Source organism: Balaenoptera musculus, chromosome 12 (assembly GCF_009873245.2).
Source record: "Balaenoptera musculus isolate JJ_BM4_2016_0621 chromosome 12, mBalMus1.pri.v3, whole genome shotgun sequence".
NCBI lineage: Eukaryota > Metazoa > Chordata > Mammalia > Artiodactyla > Balaenopteridae > Balaenoptera > Balaenoptera musculus.
The window spans coordinates 20,749,891-20,769,855 of NC_045796.1; the positions used below are offsets into that span (position 1 = coordinate 20,749,891).

The window sequence follows — 19,965 nt, forward strand, 5'->3', positions numbered from 1 at the left end:
TATGAAGATGCATATATCTGGGACATAAATGGTCCCAAATGGTTTATCCAAAGAGTGAAAGGCACATCACTACTTCAAACCTATCAAATTATCCTATAAATAAAAGCATTGTGTGATAATTCTATGCTTCAGGCAGTTACTCCAAAGGTTATTTAGATCTGATACCAAGATAAGTAAAATTTTGTCTTTATTAGAAGGTGTTCAGCATAGTTAAGCTATATATTAGATACTAAAACAAATAATGTATTATCATACACTTTTGAAAAAAAAGAAAAAAAATCTACCCACAAAACAGAGGACCAAAGATATACTTTTCCTTATAGATTTTAAGTATTTGAGTAGTGTCCTTTAAATTGAAATCGTTTCAAAAACATTTCTTCTAAAATGTACTGTGGAAAAAATGACTGGGAGGCATATATCTTAAATTGTACAGAATTTGAAATCAATCAAGGTTATCCGAAAGTTTGAATTTCTTGGTATGCTTTAAATGAGTATGTGGTATTTTTATCTACATATACAGCTGCTTTATATTTCTTTCTGCCTGCTCACCCATAATGTTACCTATAGAGGGATAAAAATACCTACTATGCTTTGGCTGTGGTCTTTCTTCTACTTCTTAGCAGTTCAACAAATTAAAAAAAAAAGACTGCACGTAAATGTAGCAAAGTCCCTGGTCTATAGGGTTTTATCTGGAAAAAAAAATGGACTAAATAGTCTATCCCTCTATTTTGACATCTTTGAGACACGGACTGTCATAATATACTGGACGATTACTATTCTCTGATTCTCTCTCATGTACACAATAAAATGAATTATGAGTTTTGAAGGTTAAATGTCAACACATTTTTATACTTCTTATTACAATTTTCTCTACTGTATAATGTAGGAAACTCCAGACTTCACACTTCGGAGCTTCTCTTCTGTAGTTATTTGAGAGGGCATATTTCTGTAACTAGAACTTCACTATTCTTTACAACTAGGCACTCTGGTGATGATTAGCAATAAAAGTTAATTTCCCCCAAGATTCAAGCACAAGAAAATTGCCTTGGCCGGCATATTTATGCTGATATTTTAAAAAAGTGATTCAAAGATTTAAAATTTTATTTATTTTGATCTTGATGTATAATTGTTTAGTAATTTAAAATTTGCTCTTGCATTTCTTCAGGCTCACTTTAAAATTTCTTTTTCTTTTCATTTCAGGCTATAAATTGCTCTTCTCTGCTTTATAATCCCAAAGTAGTTTTGTTACTTGAAGCTTTGTTTCATTTATGTTTGTAAACTCAAATTATATACTTTTAAGAAATTTTGTCTATTTCATGTACAATATAAAGCTGTCTCATTTCGCTGTCTTCATGTTCAAGAAAAAAAAAAATTAGAAATGTAATGTGAGATTGTGATGAGATTTAGTATAGGTATATATCTGAAGCAAGAGATTAAGTATTATTAATAAACTTATATTAAAAATATGGGAAAAAAAAATATGGAGAGATATACCACGTTCTTGGATTGGAAGAATCAACATCGTGAAAATGACTCTACTACCCAAAGCAATCTACAGATTCAATGCAATCCCTATCAAACTACCACTGGCATTTTTCACAGAACTAGAACAAAAAATTTCACAATCTGTATGGAGACACAAAAGACCCCGAATAGCCAAAGCAATCTTGAGAACGAAAAATGGAGCTGGAGGAATCAGGCTCCCTGATTTCAGACTATATTACAAAGCTACAGTAATCAAGACAGTTTGGTACTGGCACAAAAACAGAAATATAGATCAATGGAACAGGATAGAAAGCCCAGAGATAAACCCACGCACGTATGGTCACCTTATCTTTGATAAAGGAGGCAAGCATATACAGTGGAGAAAAGACAGCCTCTTCAATAAGTGGTGCTGGGAAAATTGGACAGGTACATGTAAAAAGTATGAAATTAGAACACGCCCTGACACCATACACAAAAATAAACTCAAAATGGATTAAAGACCTAAGTGTAAGGCCAGACACTATCAAACTCTTAGAGGAAAACATAGGCAGAACACTCTATGACATAAATCACAGCAAGATCCTTTTTGACCCAGCCCCTAGAGAAATGGAAATAAAAACACAAATAAACAAATGGGACCTAATGAAACTTAAAAGCTTTTGCAAAGCAAAGGAAACCATAAATAAGACCAAAAGACAACCCTCAGAATGGGAGAAAATATTTGCAAATGAAGCAACTGACAAAGGAATAATCTCCAAGATTTACAAGCAGCTCATGCAGCTCAATAGCAAAAAAACAAACAACCCAATCCAAAAATGGGCAGAAGACCTAAATAGACATTTCTCCAAAGAAGATATACAGATGGCCAACAGACACATGAAAGAATGCTCAACATCATTAATCATTAGAGAAATGCAAATCAAAACTACAATGAGGTATCATCTCACACCGGTCAGAATGGCCATCATCAAAAAATCTAGAAACAATAAATGCTGGAGAGGGTGTGAAGAAAAGGGAACACTCTTGCACTGTTGGTGGGAATGTAAATTGATACAGTCACTATGGAGAACAGTATGGAGGTTCCTTAAAAAACTAAAAATAGAACTACCATATGACCCAGCAATCCCACTACTGGGCATATACCCTGAGAAAACCATAATTCAAAAAGAGTCATGTACCAAAATGTTCATTGCAGCTCTATTTACAATAGCCAGGACATGGAAGCAACCTAAGTGTCCATCATCGGATGAATGGATAAAGAAGATGTGGCACATATATACAATGGAATATTACTCAGCCATAAAAAGAAATGAAATTGAGTTATTTGTAGTGAGGTGGATGGACCTAGAGTCTGTCATACAGAGTGAAGTAAGTCAGAAAGAGAAAAACAAATACAGTATGCTAACACATATATATGGAATCTAAGGAAAAAAAAAAAAAAAGGTCATGAAGAACCTAGTGGCAAGATGGGAATAAAGACACAGACCTACTAGAGAATGGACTTGAGGATATGGGGAGGGGGAGGGGTGAGATGTGACAGGGTGAGAGAGTGTCATGGACATATATACACTACCAAATGTAAAATAGATAGCTAGTGGGAAGCAGCCGCATAGCACAGGGAGATCAGCTCGGTGCTTTGTGACCACCTAGAGGGGTGGGATAGGGAGGGTGGGAGGGAGGGAGATGCAAGAGGGAAGAGATATGGGAGCATATGTATATGTATAACTGATTCACTTTGTTATAAAGCAGAAACTAACACCATTGTAAAGCAATTATACTCCAATAAAGATGTTTAAAAAAAAAAAAATGTAAAGGGGGACTTCCCTGATGGCTCAGTGGTTAAGAATCCACCTGCCAATGCAGGGCACACAGGTTCGAGCCCTGGTCCGAGAGGATCCCACATGCCACGGAGCAACTAAGCCCGTGCGCCACAACTACTGAAGACCTCGTGCCTAGAGCCTGTGCTCCGCAACAAGAGAAGCCACTGCAATGAGAAGCACGCTCACTGCAACCAAGAGTAGACCCCGCTCGCCACAACTAGAGGAAGCCCGCGCACAGCAACGAAGACCCAACATAGCCAAAAATAAATAAATAAAATAAATAAATTTATAAAAAAAAAATATGTAAAATGAGTGCAAAACATACTACAAGAAATAGTAAAAACATCCCACAAAGAGAGAAAAATGGAAAATAAATAAAATAATGAAAGAGCATATAATACCACAATTTACTTTAAGTATTTTTAAGAATAAAAGAGATGACTAATGCAAAGGCTGACACATTATTACATATTTTAAAAGTTTAGGAACACAGGCAAAATTAAACCTGGAAGTTTTGCTGTGCCGTCAAAAGCAAACAGTCAAAATTCATGTTGTGAAGACTGGTTCCAAGTTTATTTTACCTCTTTTAAAATGAAACATTTTACCAAAACACAAATTCTTTTTTGGTATCAGATTTCTCTTTTGTCACTAACATAAAAATAGCAGGTATAAGAGCATATACAAATACAAGTTTTAATAGTAAAATTAAACTTACGTCTCTAAGTTGTCACCTTCAAGAACTGTCTGGACAGGCAGGTAGCCAAGCCGAGGATGTTTGGCAAAGTATTTCTTCGATCTGAACTTATTCTTCAGCACCTTTGTGAAGTCCCGTACATCTTCCCCAGATGTTGTCTATGAGGTTGAAAAAATTACACTTTTCTCATTAAAATGGAAGGAGACAACTATCTACAATCAAATTAGAATAGATGTAAACTGATGCAATTACATGACCACAGTTTCAGTAGCTTTATGTATTTTTGGAATAGTATACAAGGTCATAACACATGGCAATCAGGACTCATCATTAAATATATCCAGCCATTAGTTTACAATTTTAAATTTTCTGTTGAGCATAAACCATAAGTAGATAATTTCCCCAATATGTTAAAAATCGGGCCTAAAAGTAAAATTAGTTTTGGCAATGTTATTGGTTGATTGCTTTCACTAAAAAAGCGGCAAAATGTTATTAAACATTTGGTGATGACGAAGTATTCTGGATATTATATGGTTTTAACTAAGGTGAATAAATCAGGGTGAGCTATATATACAGCCTGTACAAGTCAACATAAATTGTAATCTGGAAAAAGAGAAATACACAAGAGAGAAAGAGCAGGGCCACACTGGTTCTCTATATTGCAAGAAATACTGTCAGATTCTTTGTTCTTTTCCAACCATACAAACATATAATTATTCGACACGGACTAAATTACTAATGGCGATATAAAACGTGACTTTTTTAAGAAGCAGTTCAAGATGATTAGTTACTAGTCATTTAGGGTGAGGTGGGCTGAAATCTACCCCAACCCCCAAGCCCTCATCCACTCAATGAACTGTTCTCTGAGCCCCAGTTTTCTACTCTGTATCATCAATTCTAGTTTTTTTTGGAAAATGTTAAACAGACATCAACTTTAGTCCTTCTGAAAGTGTATTTAAAATATTGATGTGTGCAGAACTGAACTGAAACCTTGGTCATCTGACTCCTAGTTGGCTATCCCTTCTACAACTAGACAGACCTCACGCCAACCTCTTTACAAAGCGAAACCAGAGGACTTTTCTATAATAACAAACTGAGTACTAAATATATTGACTTACCTGCCACCTGCTCCCCTCCAGGCCTTGCACCCTCCCCAGTCTGTCTTTTCCCTCATGACAAGCATGGCCAAGACTCATACAAACTTGTTTTGCAAACAGAAGTTTAACAAAATGTAATTATTTTTTAAAACGACTGAATTGAGTCAACCTTTATGTGGTTTTGTTACTTTCCATTTGCTCCCATTCCACCTAAATATGTCTTCTTCTAGTAAACAGTTAAGGAAACTTCTGATTCTCTAAGCTTGCAGAGCAGAGAGAAAACATAAATCAGCCCAAGCTATTTATACATCAATTTTCACCTTATTTAAAAGGATATGTAGAGCAAGCAAAGCCCACATTATCAGTAGGCCTTGCTATCAGACCCACAATGTCAAATCTTTTCCTGAATAATAAAGAAAAAACTATATAATACCTGCAGTTATATAGATACAGACCTTCCCAAATATAAAGTGTAGAAAATGAGCTATTAATGGGAAAAAAAAAAAAAAATCCAAGGCACTCTGTAGAGGAAAAAGGGTTGCTGTAAGATGATGGTTTGGGGGTATTAAAATCTAACCAGGCAGAACAGGAGAGAGAAGCAGAACACAGTTGGGAGTAAAGAAGGCAATATTTAGAGACACAATGCCTGGTACAGAGAATAAAGCCAAAAGGATATATCACTACTATAAAGGACATTTGGACTTTTAGCAATGGGTATCACAACCACATATCATTAAGTTTATACATATGTTTATCCTGAATGTTTTGGTAAAGAGAAAAAAAAAGGAAGAAGTTTTCCATGACAGAAATACAAAAAGAAGGCCCCATGCAATAATAAGCATTTATGACCCAATTTATTTCTATGTCTGCTCTTAACACACTGTTAATATACAAGGAGATAAAGAAGTAATGGCCTCCAGCTTTTACTTGGTCCATTTCCATCTGGCAATAAGAAGGTTTTTATTGCTCGGGCCAGTGATTTTCAAGCCATATCCAGGTCTTTAACTCAGGCAGCCCTGAGTGGGGCGGGTGGGAGAAAAGGCCAGGTGGGCAAGGCACCGGGCCACTTCCCCAGTCTGCCTCAGCCAGGACAGCGTACAATACAGTGCCCTTTAGTATATTCATGCCGTTGTGCAACCATCACCACGATCTAATTCTAGAACACCATCATCACCTCAAAAAGAAAGAAAGCCTGTACTGATCAGCAATCATTCCCACCCCTCTCCCAACCCCCATCTCCTCCCCTCAGCCTCTGGCAACCACTAATCTACTTTCTGTTTCTGTGGATTTGTCTACTCTGGACATTTCTTATAAATGGAATCAAATAACATGTGGTCTTTTGTGACTGGCTTCTTTTACTTAGTATAATGTTCTTCTAGCTTATCTCTATTTTGGTTTCAATGTGAACTCTTGCTTGGGAAAAAAATGACACATCATTAAAAGTACAAGTCCAATTCCGCATCACACATTCTTTAGCTAAATACATTCAGGACATGGAAGAACAAAGCAAAACCAACCGACCAGCAAAAAACCCTTCTCTCTCCCACAAAAAACAAACAAAAAACACCTACCTGCCTCCCAAAAAGTTATAGCAGGGGTTTCAGATAATGCTCAAATTTGATATTTAGAAAAAATGAGTGCATTCTCATATATGCTAATGAGGAAAAGAAACTACCACCAGCAGTTGTAATCTAAGGGCACTAAATTCACTAACGCCATAAACTTTATGCAATATTAAAAGGAAAAGTGAAAAGTAATTCATCCCACAGGAATGTGATTCTTTAGCTGGGATAGAGCCAAGAAAGTGAATTATGCCTATTTTCTCACCAAAAAAGGTTAAAATAGGGTATTTCCTGGCAGTCCAGTGGTGAGGACACTGCACTTCCAATGTTGGAGGTGCAGGTTCGATACCTGGTCAGGGAACTAAGATACTGCATGCCGCGTGGCGTGGCCAAAAAAAAAAAAAAAAAGGCTTAAATATATTTGTACATATTTGGTCTAATTTCCTATCTAATAACAGTACCTAATATTTCTCTGTTTGAAGGTGCTAGAGCAACGGTTTGGTAAAAAGCTAAACAGAGGACTACCCACCTAGCATAATGAATATCATCAAACTCAACTCTGTCTCCATGCTAGTATGGAGACAGAGTTATTCTTGTTCTTTTTAAAGCAAACAACTATTGATATTATGATATGAAGATGAAATCGAAAGGATCATTCATTACTACAGAAATCATCCAGCATGTTAAGTTATCCACACATTTCTCGAAAGACTAGGTTTTCACTTATTGCTGTAAGAAAAGAAATAAAAAGAACAAAAGACTTTGTAGATCTCATTAGATGTAACGAGGGTAATATATTAGCACACAAGTCTCACCTTATAAATAGCTTTCCTTCAATCTTTTTTTTTTACTATCAAGGGCAGTGAGAGTATCATCACTATTTTGACCCAAAAGAAAGCTGACACTAAGGCTTTCAGGGATTCAGATTGACAAGGTCAGTAAGGCAAGAGCTGCTCTTGCAAACCTGGGTCTTTTCACCACACCAGAGCTATATCACCTCTCCAAGAAAAACGGAACAGTCTTAAGTTTTGTAAGAAAAAGAAGCCATAGCCATTGACTAAACTATTATTACAGTCTGAATTTTGCCTTTATTTTAAATAAAGTACTACTAAGATATCCTGTGGCTGATTTTTACAAAATTTATATTGAAATGTCATTTTATAACTTTTAAATTGCATATATAAGAAATGCTCAGTGCAAGTACAATTAGAAAAAAAATACACATGGAAGAGAAAAAAGAGAAAAATTAAAATTGCCAGCTCTTCTGTCACCCAGAGATAACCACTCTTAAAATGGCTGTAACTGGACTGTTTTATTTTTTAATCCTTTTTATTGCAAAATAAAACACAGATATATAAAACTATATGCAACAGGCACCTGGTTTAATAAAATAAATTATATGGTGAATATGATCCAGTCAGGAAATTGAACTTTGTTGGACATTTCAGAAGCCTCATTCCAGTCCTAACCCCTTCCCATCTCCCTAAAACCAGCATCCTCACTTTTATAATAATAACTTCCTTGTGTTTTCAAAATAGCTTCATCACTCCAATGTCTGTCCTTAGATACTATAGTTTAGTCTAGCTCATTTTTTAAAATCAGATATATTTTAAGTCACTTTTAATCTACCAGATTTCTTCTTCATACTTGCCATTTCATTACAATTTATCTGTTGGAAACTCAGGCAATTCAACCTGTAAAGTTTTCAAGAGTAGGATTTTGCTGGTTGCATATTTTTGGTGCAGTTTAGCATGTTCCTTTGGATATCCTGCAAATTGGCAGCTGGATACAGAGAATGCATGAGACTCAATGAGACTCAGGTTTGCTCTTTCGGCAAGATTACTGGTGGTGTTTGGTAGGATTATAGCAAACACATGATGTGTGGTCATCTCTCTTACATAATCCTAGTAGCTTCCATGCTAAATGCCTATATCCATCCAATGAGGGCTTTAAAATGGTGATATTCTAATTCTACCGTTCATTTTTAGTTGAAAACAAATTTTAGGGACATCCCCTTCATCCATTTAGTCACTCAATAGTACAGCTCATTCAGGAAAGGCAGGATTACGTGTTTGATTTTTCTCTTTTATTGACCAATTTTCCCTGTAATGAACTGGTTTCCTACCATCTTCCAAAGAAGACCAATTTTTAAATTATTTTAAGATATTGTTATGAATTCATAGATTAACATATTTGATGAGTTTTGATCTATTGCAATTACTGTTGACCCTTGAACAACATGGGTTTGAATGACGCGGGTCCACTCATACACAGATTTTTTTCACTAAATATGTACTATAGCACTACACAAACCGTGGATGTGGAGGGCCCACTGTAAAGTTATATGTGGATTTTCCACTCTCCAGGGGGTTGGTGTTCCTAACCCCCGAGTTGTTCAAGGGTCAACTATATTATCATTATTGAAGCTCAAATTGTCCCATCTTTGACCAGTAGGAGCCTCTTCCTTGTTGTCCCATTTAGTCTAAGTGCTACTGGTAACAATATAGTTAATGCTCTCCATCAGTCCGTAGGATGTTATGTCTCTAGTTACTTTGGTTGCCTAAGCCTGGTCTCTAATAAATTCCCCAAGAAGTGCTCATAGGACCAATATTACCTGAGCTCTTACATGTTGATGATGCATTTCCTGTGTCCTTTGCTAGTTACTAGAAAGTTGGTTTTTCTGGATATGAAATTCTTGGCTCATATATTTTTCCCTTGAGTTGCTTAAGTATGTTCCTCCATTTTCTTTCGGTATAAAGTATTGCAGTTGAAAAGTCTGATGGTTATTTAATTTTCTTTCCTTTTTAATCATTTTTCCTTTTGTTTAAATGACCAAAGGATTTTTTTTTTATTTTAAAGTCCATTAACTTTACCAGAATATGCCATAGTGTTGATCATTCTGAGTTAGTGTTCTCAGGCATAATATACTCTTTCAGTATACAGATTCACTTTTTCTTGTTCTTCCGGGTTTTTTTTTTTTTTTTTGAGGGAGGAAAGATTTTCTTCAAAAAAATTTTTTTGGAAGTAGAATTGATTAGATTTCCTTCTTTTTAAATTTTATTTTATTGTTTTATTTTTTATTTTTGGCCCCCCCATGAGGCATGCAGGATCTTAGTTCCCCAACCAGAGACCAAACCCACGCCCCCCGCGGGAGAAGCACCGAGTCTTAGCCACTGAAAGGCCAGGGAGGTCCCTTTAATTTTTATTTTTAGGGTTTGTTCTACCTTATCTTGGGTTTCTTCTTCAGGGACTCATATTATCCATACTTTCTGTCTTTTTTTTTTTTTGCCTATCTTCAGTATTTGTCATTTTCTCTTGAATCCCTTATATTGCTTTCTTCACTTCTTTTTTTTAAAAAAATAATTAATTAATTAATTAATTTATATTTTTGGCTGTGTTGGGTCTTCGTTTCTGTGCGAGGGCTTTTTCCAGCTGCAGCAAGCGGGGGCCACTCTTCATCGCGGTGTGCAGGCCTCTCACTATCGCGGCCTCTCGTTGCGGAGCACGGGCTCCAGACGCGCAGGCTCAGTAGTTGTGGCTCACGGGCCGAGTTGCTCCGCGGCATGTGGGATCCTCCCAGACCAGGGCTCGAACACGTGTCCCCTGCATCGGCAGGCAGATTCTCAACCACTGTGCCACCAGGGAAGCCCTTTCTTCACTTCTTTTTAAGTTTTAAGATTTGCCTCTTATTCACCTTCTACTTCTTTTATGGTATTTATCTGTTCTGTTTATTAAGACTAAAATTAATTAGTCAGTTTCTGAAATTATTTTTCTTTTATTTCTAACTCTTTCCTATGTTCTGTCACCCCAAAATATGCCAAGGGGCATACTGATTCGTTTAAATTAAAGTTAATTGAGAAACAGCCAGGGCAAGAACAGTCTGACCCCTACTCTTTGTCCCCCTGAAAGCAGGAAATAATCTCCCATGTAAAAGGTACCCTCCCTGCACCAGGACACAGAGAAACATCTTTATCGCTAGAAATAGGGAATTCAAGGCTGAGAAAGCTGCGTGAACCATCTGCTTAGATTCTTCAGTAATCGGTAGCCAAGCCTAAGTTTCTTTGTCTTGTCGGTTCTTCACAAAGTTATTGGGTTTTTTTGCCTAAAAGGTACAAAACTGCCTGCTTCGGTCATTTCTTTGAGTCTCTCGTATGCACAAAATTAAACTTTGATTTTCTCTTGTTAGTCTGTCTCACGTCAATTTAATTATTAGACCAGTCAGAGGAACCTAGACGGGTAGAGGTAAATTTTTTCCTCCCAAACAATGTGTTGCAAGTTTTGTGACTGGTGGTGGTTTGTTACCACCTAGATTTCTTTGGGGGATATCCCATTACCTAGTGTTTGTTGTAAATATTATCCAGAGGTTCGGTTTTGCTGTCTAGATCTCTGTCTCTTTTTATGTAACTACTTTACAAATGGGAAGAAAATGGCAAAAAGGCAGAAGAGATTGAAAACTCTGAAGCCACTGCTACCACCATCTCCCCCAAATCCTTCTGGACTCATTTTTAACAAGCACGTAAGAACTCTCACATCCAAATGAGGCCTGTCCTTCAAACTGTCATTTTTGGAAATCAAATGAAGGTGACTCACTGTGAAAAACATTTAAAAACTGAACCTACACAGACAAGTGGGTATGTGAATACTTTAAAATATACTTTCCTCTGTTATGCTGCTATTAAGAAGCAGTGAGATAATAACGAAAACTTATTTGGATAATGCTAAGTAGTTAGTTCTTGACTTGCTCCCCACCAACTAGTACAAATCAATTATTTAAAAAGTGTTGCTGAATTATAAAATGTAGCCTGGGGTAAGTCTGTCCATGTAACTCTCTACCCAAATCCCAAAAACTCCTGTGTAAGCTGATATGAGATGATTTTTCACTCTTGAGTTCTATTTTGCCAACCAAAGTTGGGGGTATTTTAAATTTTCCTCTGTTTTACTCCTTGATTGGGAACAAATATAGACTTCATATAGAGCAAAATTTAGAGTTAGAGAACTACAAATAAAAAAACAAAACCATATTCATTTTAAATCTCCTCAAAATTTCTTTGGTCAATTCATGACTTGGGATGGCACTATTACCTAATTCCTTAACAAATACTCCCAACATTAGACTTTTAACTTAACTACAAATGTGCATAAGTTATAGACAGAGGAAAACAAGGAAGAACAAGGAGGAAAACCAAGATTACACAAGAAACAACACAGTCTTTGGCACATGAGTAGAATAATTATTATTATTTGGATCATACACAACTACAAAAATCATTGTTGAACAACACCCTCATTAGCAGGAATTACGTCTTACATATAGAAGTCAATAGTCCCAAACGATAGATGCATACTTCTAAAGAGAACATTTCATTATCATAGGGCTTATCTTAAAGATGTTCCAATAGTTTTTTAAAAATTGCAAAACAATCTCTCAGTTTTGCTTTAAGTTTCCTAGATTTCAACAAGTTGAAATTCAGACACACTGAATTCTATAGGTAGGATGAAATTAGTAAGATAAGCTCAGAGTGTTTCCAGTTCTAATGGAAAAATATGAAACTAAAATATTAGCATTAACAGAATCATCAAAGGGTCAAGAATAAGTAATGAGTCATCCAAAGTAAAATGGATTTTGCTCAAATGTCACCTTAAAAGCTAACAACAGGGCTTCCCTGGTGGCACAGTGGTTAAGAATCCGCCTGCCAATGCTGGGGACACGGGTTCGAGCCCTGGTCCAGGAAGATCCCACATGCCATGGAGCAACTAAGCCCGTGTGCCACAACTACTGAGCCTGCACTCTAGAGCCCGTGAGCCACAACTACTGAGCCTGTGTGCCACAACTACTGAAGCCCGCGTGCCTAGAGCCCGTGCTCCACAACAAGAGAAGCCACCTCAATGAGAAGCCTGCGCACCGCAACGAAGAGTAGCCCCCACTCGCCAAAACCAGAGAAAAAAGACCCCAAGCAGCATCGAAGACCCAATGCAGCCAAAAATAATAAAATAAAATAAAATAAAATAATTTAAAAAAAAGCTAACAGCAATCTAAATGCACTCAACTTACTGGGAAAATAATGTAAAGTGGGCAAGAACCGAAAACCCACCTTAGGATGCTGAGATCAGAGAAAGAGCAATGAGGCTGTGCTTTCAGCATACTGGCAAACATCCCAAGTCTCATCTGAAGAAGTAAGACTGCCAGAAACAAACTACACTAACTCAATGGAGAGCTTTCCAAAGAATGAATCAGCATTTTCTATACTTGATGTTTATAGTCTTATTAACACATTGATGCTGGCAGGGGTGGAGAGGGGTGGACAAAACAACTATTTCTAGTTTTTTCCTTTGTTCTTTTTGTTTTTGTTTGTTTCTTGCCAACCATATACAGTTGTAAAGAAAAGATGTTATTTCACTTTTAACTTTAAAAAGAAAACTTTTTCTATTTTTTCAGTAGAAAACTGATTTTTCTACATTTTCTAAAAATACTGAAAATATGAAATCTTGGGGTTTTTCTATTTTATTTCTTTTTTGATACAGCAGGTTCTTATTAGTTATCTATTTTATACATATTAGTGTATATATACCAATCCCAATCTCCCAATTCATCCTACCACCACCCTCCACCGGCTTTCCCCTGTTGGTGTCCATACGTTTGTTCTCTACAACTGTGTCTCTATTTCTGCCTTGCAAACCGGTTCATCTGTACCATTTTTCTAAATTCCAGATACATGCGTTAATGTACGACATTTGTTTTTCTCTTTCTGGCTTACTTCACTCTGTATGACAGTCTCTAGGTCCATCCACGCCTCTGCAAATGACCCAATTTTGTTCCTTTTTATGGCTGAGTAATATTCCATTGTGTATATGTATATATATACATATATATATACACATATATATATATATACACACACCCCACACCTTCTTTATCTATTTGTCTCTCAATGGGCATTTAGGTTGCTTCCATGACCTGGCTATTGTAAATAGTGCTTCAATGAACACTGGGGTGCATGTGTCTTTGAATTATGGTTTTCTCAGGGTATATGCCCAATAGTGGGATTGCTGGGTCATGCGGTAATTCTATTTTTAGTTTTTTAAGGAACCTCCATACTGTTCTCCATAGTGGCTGTATCAATATACATTCCCACCAACAGTGCAAGAGGGTTCCCTTTTCTCCACACCCTCTCCAGGATTTGTTGTTTGTAGATTTTCTGATGATGCCCATTCTAACCTGTGTGAGGTGATACCTCATTGTAGTTTTGATTTGCATTTCTCTAATAATTAGTGGTGTTGAGCAGCTTTTCAGGTGCCTCTTGGCCATCTGTAAGTCTTCTTTGCAGAAATGTCTGTTTAGGTCTTCTGCCCATTTTTTGATTGGGTTGTTTGTTTTTCAAATATTGAGCTGCATGAGTTGTTTATATATTTTGGAGATTAATCCTTTGTCCGTTGATTCATTTGCAAATATTTTCTCCCATTCTGAGGGTTGTCTTTTCATCTTGTTTATAGTTTCCTCTGCTGTGCAAAAGCTTTTAAGTTTCATTAGGTCCCATTTGTTTATTTTTGTTTTTATTTCCATTACTCTAGGAGGTGGCTCAGAAAAGATCTTGCTGTGATTTATGTCATAGAGTGTTCTGCCTATGTTTTCCTCTAAGAGTTTTATAGTGTCTCACCTTACATTTAGGTCTTTAATGCATTTTGAGTTTACTTTTGTGTATGGTGTTAGGGAGTGTTCTAATTTCATTCTTTTACATGTAGCTCCCCAGTTTTCCCAGCACAACTTACTGAAGAGACTGTCTTTTCTCCATATATCCTCTCCTCCTTTGTCATAGATTAGTTGACCACAGGTGCGTGGGTTTATCTCTGGGCTTTCTATCCTGTTCCATTGACATATATTTCTGTGTTTGTGCCAGTACCATAGTGTCTTGATTACTATAGCTTTGTAGTATAGTCTGAAGTCAGGGAGTTTGATTCCTCCAGCTCCGTTTTTTTCCTTCAAGATTGCTTTGGCTATTCAGGGTCTTTTGTTTCTCTGTACAAATTTTAAGATTTTTTGTTCTAGTTCTGTAAAAAATGCCTTTGGTAATTTGATAGGGATTGCATTGAATCTGTAGATTGCTTTGGGTAGTATAGCCATTTTCACAATATTGATTGTTCCAATCCAAGAGCATGGTATATCTCCCCATCTGTTTGTGTCATCTTTGATTTCTTTCATCCGTGTCTTATAGTTTTCTGGTCTTTTACCTCCTTAGGTAGGTTTATTCCTAGGTATTTTATTCTTTCTGTTGCAATGGTGAATGGGATTGTTTCCTTAATTTCTCCTTCTGATATTTCGTTGTTAGTGTATAGGAATGCAAGAGATTTCCGTGCATTAATTCTGTATCCTGCAACTTTACCAAATTCATTGATTAGCTCTAGTAGTTTTCTGGTGGCATCTTTAGGATTATCTATGTATAGTATCATGTCATCCACAAACAGTGAGTTTTACTTCTTCTTTTCCAATCTGTATTCCTTTTATCTCTTTTTCTTCTCTTGTTGCCGTGGCTAGGACTTCCAAAACTATGTTGAATAATAGTGGTGAGAGTGGACACCCTTGTTTTGTTCCTGATCTTAGAGGAAATGCTTTCAGTTTTTCACCACTGAGAATGTTGTTTGCTGTGGTTTGTTGTATATGGCCTTTATTATGTTGAGGTAGGTTCCCTCTATGCCCACTTTCTGGAGAGTTTTTATCAAAAGTCGGTGTTGAATTCTGTCAAAAGCTTTTTCTGCATCTATTGAGATGATCATATGGTTTTTACTCTTTAATTTGTTAATATGGTGTATGTATCACATTGATTGACGTGTATATATTGAAGAATCCTTGCATCCCAGGGATAAATCCCACTTGATCATGGTGTATGATCCTTTTAATGTGTTGTTGGATTCTGTTTGCTAGTATTTTATTGAGGATTTTTGCATCTATATTCATCAGTGATATTGGTCCGTAATTTTCCTTTTTTGTAGTATCTTTGGTTTTGTATCAGGGTGATTGTGGCCTCGTAGAATGAGTTTGGGAGTGTTCCTTCCTCTATAATTTTTTGGAAGAGTTTGAGAAGGAGGGGTGTTAGCTCTTCTCTAAATGTTTGATAGAATTCAACTGTGAAGCCATCTGGTCCTGGACTTTTGTTTGTTGGAAGATATTTAATCAGTTTCAATTTCATTACTTGTGATTGGTCTGTTCATATTTTCTATTTCTTCCTGGTTTAGTCTTCGAAGGTTATAACTTTCTAAGAATTCGTCCATTTCTTCCAGGTTGTCCATTTTTTGGGCATAGAGTTGCTTGTAGTAGTCTCTTATGATGCTTTGTATTTCTGTGGTATCCATTGTAACTTCTCCTTTTTCATTTCTAATTTTAGTTTTATTGCTCTTTGCTATTGTTTTCTTTGTTTCTGTTTCATTTATTTCTGCTCTGATCTTCATGATTTCTTTCCTTCTACTATGGGTTTTGTTTATTCTTCTTTCTCTAGTTCCTTTAGGTGTAAGGTTAGATTGTTTATTTGAGATTTTTTTTGTTTCTTGAGGGAGGATTGTATTGCTATAAACCTCCCTCCTAAAACTGCTTTTGCTGCATCCCATAGGTTTTGCATTATTGTTTCTGTTGTCATTTGTCTGTAGGTATTTTCTGATTTCCTTTTTGATTTCTTCAGTGATTTCTTGGTTATTTAGTAATGTATTGTTTAGCCTCCATGTGTTTGTGTTTTTTACTTTTTTTTCCTTGTAATTGATTTCTAATCTCATAGTGTTGTGGTCAGAAAAGATGCTTGATATGATTTCAATTTTCTTAAATTTACTGAGGCTTGATTTGTGACCCAAGATGTGATCTATCCTGGAGAGTGTTCCATGTGCACTTGAGAAGAAAGTGTAATCTCCTGTTTTTGGATGGAATGCCCTATAAATATCAATTAAGTCTATCTCGTCTATTGTGTCATTTAAAGCTTGTGTTTCCTTATTAATTTTCTGTCTAGATGATCTGTCCATTGGTGTAAGTGAGGTGCTGAAGTCTCCCACTATTATTGTGTTACTGTCGATTTTCTCTTTTATAGCTGTTAGCCACTGCCTTATGTATTGAGGTGCTCCTATGTTGGGTGCATATATGTTTATAATTGTTATATCTCCTTCTTGGATTGACCCCTTGATCATTATGTAGTGTCCTTCCTTGTCTCTTGTAACATTCTTTATTTTAAAGTCTATTTTATCTGATATGAGTATTGCTACTCCAGCTTTCTTTTGATTTCCATTTGCATGGAATATCTTTTTCCATCCCCTCACTTTCAGTCTGTATGTGTCCCTAGGTCTGAAGTGGTCTCTTGTAGACAGCATATATATGGGTCTTGTTTTTGTATCCATTCATCAAGCCTGTGTCTTTTGGTTGGAGCATTTAATCCATTCACGTTTAAGGTAATTATCGATATGTATGGTCGTATGACCATTTTCTTAATTGTTTTGGGTTTGTTTTCATAGGTTCTTTTCTTCTCTTGTGTTTCCCACTTAGAGAAGTTCCTTTAGCATTTGTTGTAGAGCTGGTTTGGTGGTGCTGAATTTTCTTATCTTTTGCTTGTCTGTAAAGCTTTTGGTTTCTCCATCGAATCTGAATGAGATCCTTGCCAGGTAGAGTAATCTTGGTTGTAGGTTCTTCCCTTTCATCACTTTAAGTATATCATGCCACTCCCTTCTGGCTTGTAGAGTTTCTGCTGAGAAATCAGCTGTTAACCTTATGGGAGTTCCATTGTGAGATATTTGTTGTTTTTCCCTTGTTGTTTTTAATAATTTTTCTTTGTCTTTAATTTTTGTCAATTTGATTACTATGTGTCTTGACGAGTTTCTCCTTGGGTTTATCCTGTATGGGACTCTCTGCATTTCCTGGACTTGGGTGGCTATTTCCTTTCCCATGTTAGGGAATTTTTCGACTATAATCTCTTCAAATATTTTCTTGGGTCCTTTCTCTCTCTCTTCTCCTTCTGGGACCCCTATAATGCGAATGTTGATGTATTTAATGTTCCAGAAGTTGAAATTTTGTTTTATATCCCTATATATTAACCAGTATTGACAAGAACATACTTGAACCTGATACTTTAAAAGTAACATGCACTTGTTTAAAAACTGCAAAAATGCAATACAAATCTGTTTTAAGTGTTGTTAACTTTTAATAAGCTGTTTCCGGTCCTCCTCTTCTTTCACCAAAATCTCAACCAAACTATCAGAACAAACTAGTCCTGTCCAAACTCAGTTATAAGCAGAGAATTTTGCAATGATTCCATCCCCCAACAATTTTAATGCTGGAGTAGCTGATATTGCTGACCTTTCTAGCAACAAAATTTTACAAATATCTCATCCCTTCTACCTGAGCTAACATGACTCTCAAACCATCTTCCTATCTGGGCTAATGCTTCAGTTCCTGATAGCTACATTTACCAATGGGTAAGTATTCTCTCTATTGACTTTCCCCACTTCCCCACTTTTCCTACATGGATTGGGCCACTGCCCCTCAGCAGATGCATACAGCCTCTAATTACTTTTCTTTCCTGTTAGCTGTTAGCATGAGTCTGTATTCTACTTATGAACACATTCCCCTACATGTTGTTCATAACTGCAATTTCATATTGCAGTTATGAACGAGATGAGTACTGTTGCTCCCATGATAACACCATCTCCCCTACAATCCTCTCCATCATGGGCTGTAAAATCAAAGGCCAAGAATAAAGGAGGTTTACACTATTTCCCCCTTAGCCTCAGCTTTAACATCTACTAAAACCGATATGCCTATCTGTTCCCCTTCGACAGCACTTGGCCAGATGCCGCTATCATCTGTCACTTCTAAAGACAAACTGATGATCTTCTAAACACCATCTCACCTCCAAAACCTCCTATGTCCCACTTCTATCACGTACTGGGGTCTGGCCACACATCAGGCTTCATCATAACTCAAAACATCTTTCAATCCCAAATCTTTAACTTGGAAAAAAGTTTCACTAACTCAAACCTTCTGACTCTTACTCCTAATTCTTGCCCCCATCATCTTGATCTCTAGCCCCTCAACCCCCTTTGGTTTCTTCAACATGAGGATAGCCCAAATCAATCCCAGTACCATTAACACCTTTGAATCGTGCAGCCCGTGGCCTTCAATTCTACCTACCATCTTTTAATTCCAAAGCCGTTGAGCAAGATGGAGTCACGGACTGCAAATCCTTGCCAACCAACTTCAGCTGCACTCTTGTGGCAATGGAGCTGTCAATTTACTCACTTCTTGGTGACTCATGCTTGCCCCCAGTAGCATTTCCAAGTGGTTCCCCTTTTCATTCATATTTAACCCTATCCAGCTCTCTTTCACTGTCAGCAACTGCATGAACTCTTATAAGTCATATGTGAAATTCATCACCTTCGCTCTCTAATTTAAAGAACTATCTACTTTATGCCCTAACATATAAAAACGCTTTTAATTTGAATTAAATTTGGTTATTTACAACAGAGAATATAGACTTTTTAAAAAAAGATCCAATTATGGTAATTTTCACTGTGAAATTAAATGATCATAAACTCTTATTCCAATAAAAAAGAAACTTAAAATTTGATATAAAATGTAACTATTTTTAGAATAAATGTTAATCCCAGAATTCAAACATACAGTGCACGGGTAACAAGAAAAAAATTTGAATATTATCTTGATCCATAAGCTTACTTATTCTTCAAAAAATATATATAGTCCTGTTGAATCTGTCCACATAAAGACCTCTTTTTCTCCTTCATTATATTTTTTCTGTATCTCTAGTCCCCAGCAAAATGCCTGGTATATAACAGGTACTCAACAAATATAATATTCCAGCAAGCATACAGAAAATTCCCCAAATGGAGTTAAACCACTAAATCCATGCCACTAACTTTGAACAAATCACTTACCTTCTCTAAGACTTAGTCTTTTTTTAAAAAATAAGGATGAGTTAATTTCTTAGACTCTTTCCAGCTTTAATATTCTATAAATAGTATTTATAATGTCATATATGAGCACATTTAGCTTTTATGTACCAGAATTAACTAAGCATAGTAAGAAAAGTATGAGTCATCCTTGTCCCAAGGAATTAAAAAGATAGTTGAGGAGGCAAAAACACCAACACAGAAAACAATACAAGATAACACAGAATCAAATACTAACTGGTAAAGTAGGGGCTACTGTTAGAGGCCACAGAATGACGTGTTTTGGTGAGGGGAAGCTGGAAGAATTTGGGAAGATTTCACACACAAAGTAAGAGTCAAGCTGTTTTTGTGAAAAAGTGGGATTTGAATGAATGGAG

General features: G+C 36.4%; 1 protein-coding gene across 11 annotated transcripts in view; it reads right to left on the reverse strand.

Moving 5' to 3' along the window:
- Positions 1 to 19,965, reverse strand: part of UTRN (utrophin) — a 504,261-nt gene that overhangs the window by 33,266 nt on the left and 451,030 nt on the right. For all 11 annotated transcript variants that reach the window (XM_036870974.1, XM_036870970.1, XM_036870976.1 and 8 more), the window contains one exon: positions 4,021 to 4,157. In XM_036870974.1, coding sequence (XP_036726869.1) covers positions 4,021 to 4,157 — 137 coding nt within the window. The remainder of the gene's footprint in view (positions 1 to 4,020; positions 4,158 to 19,965) is intronic.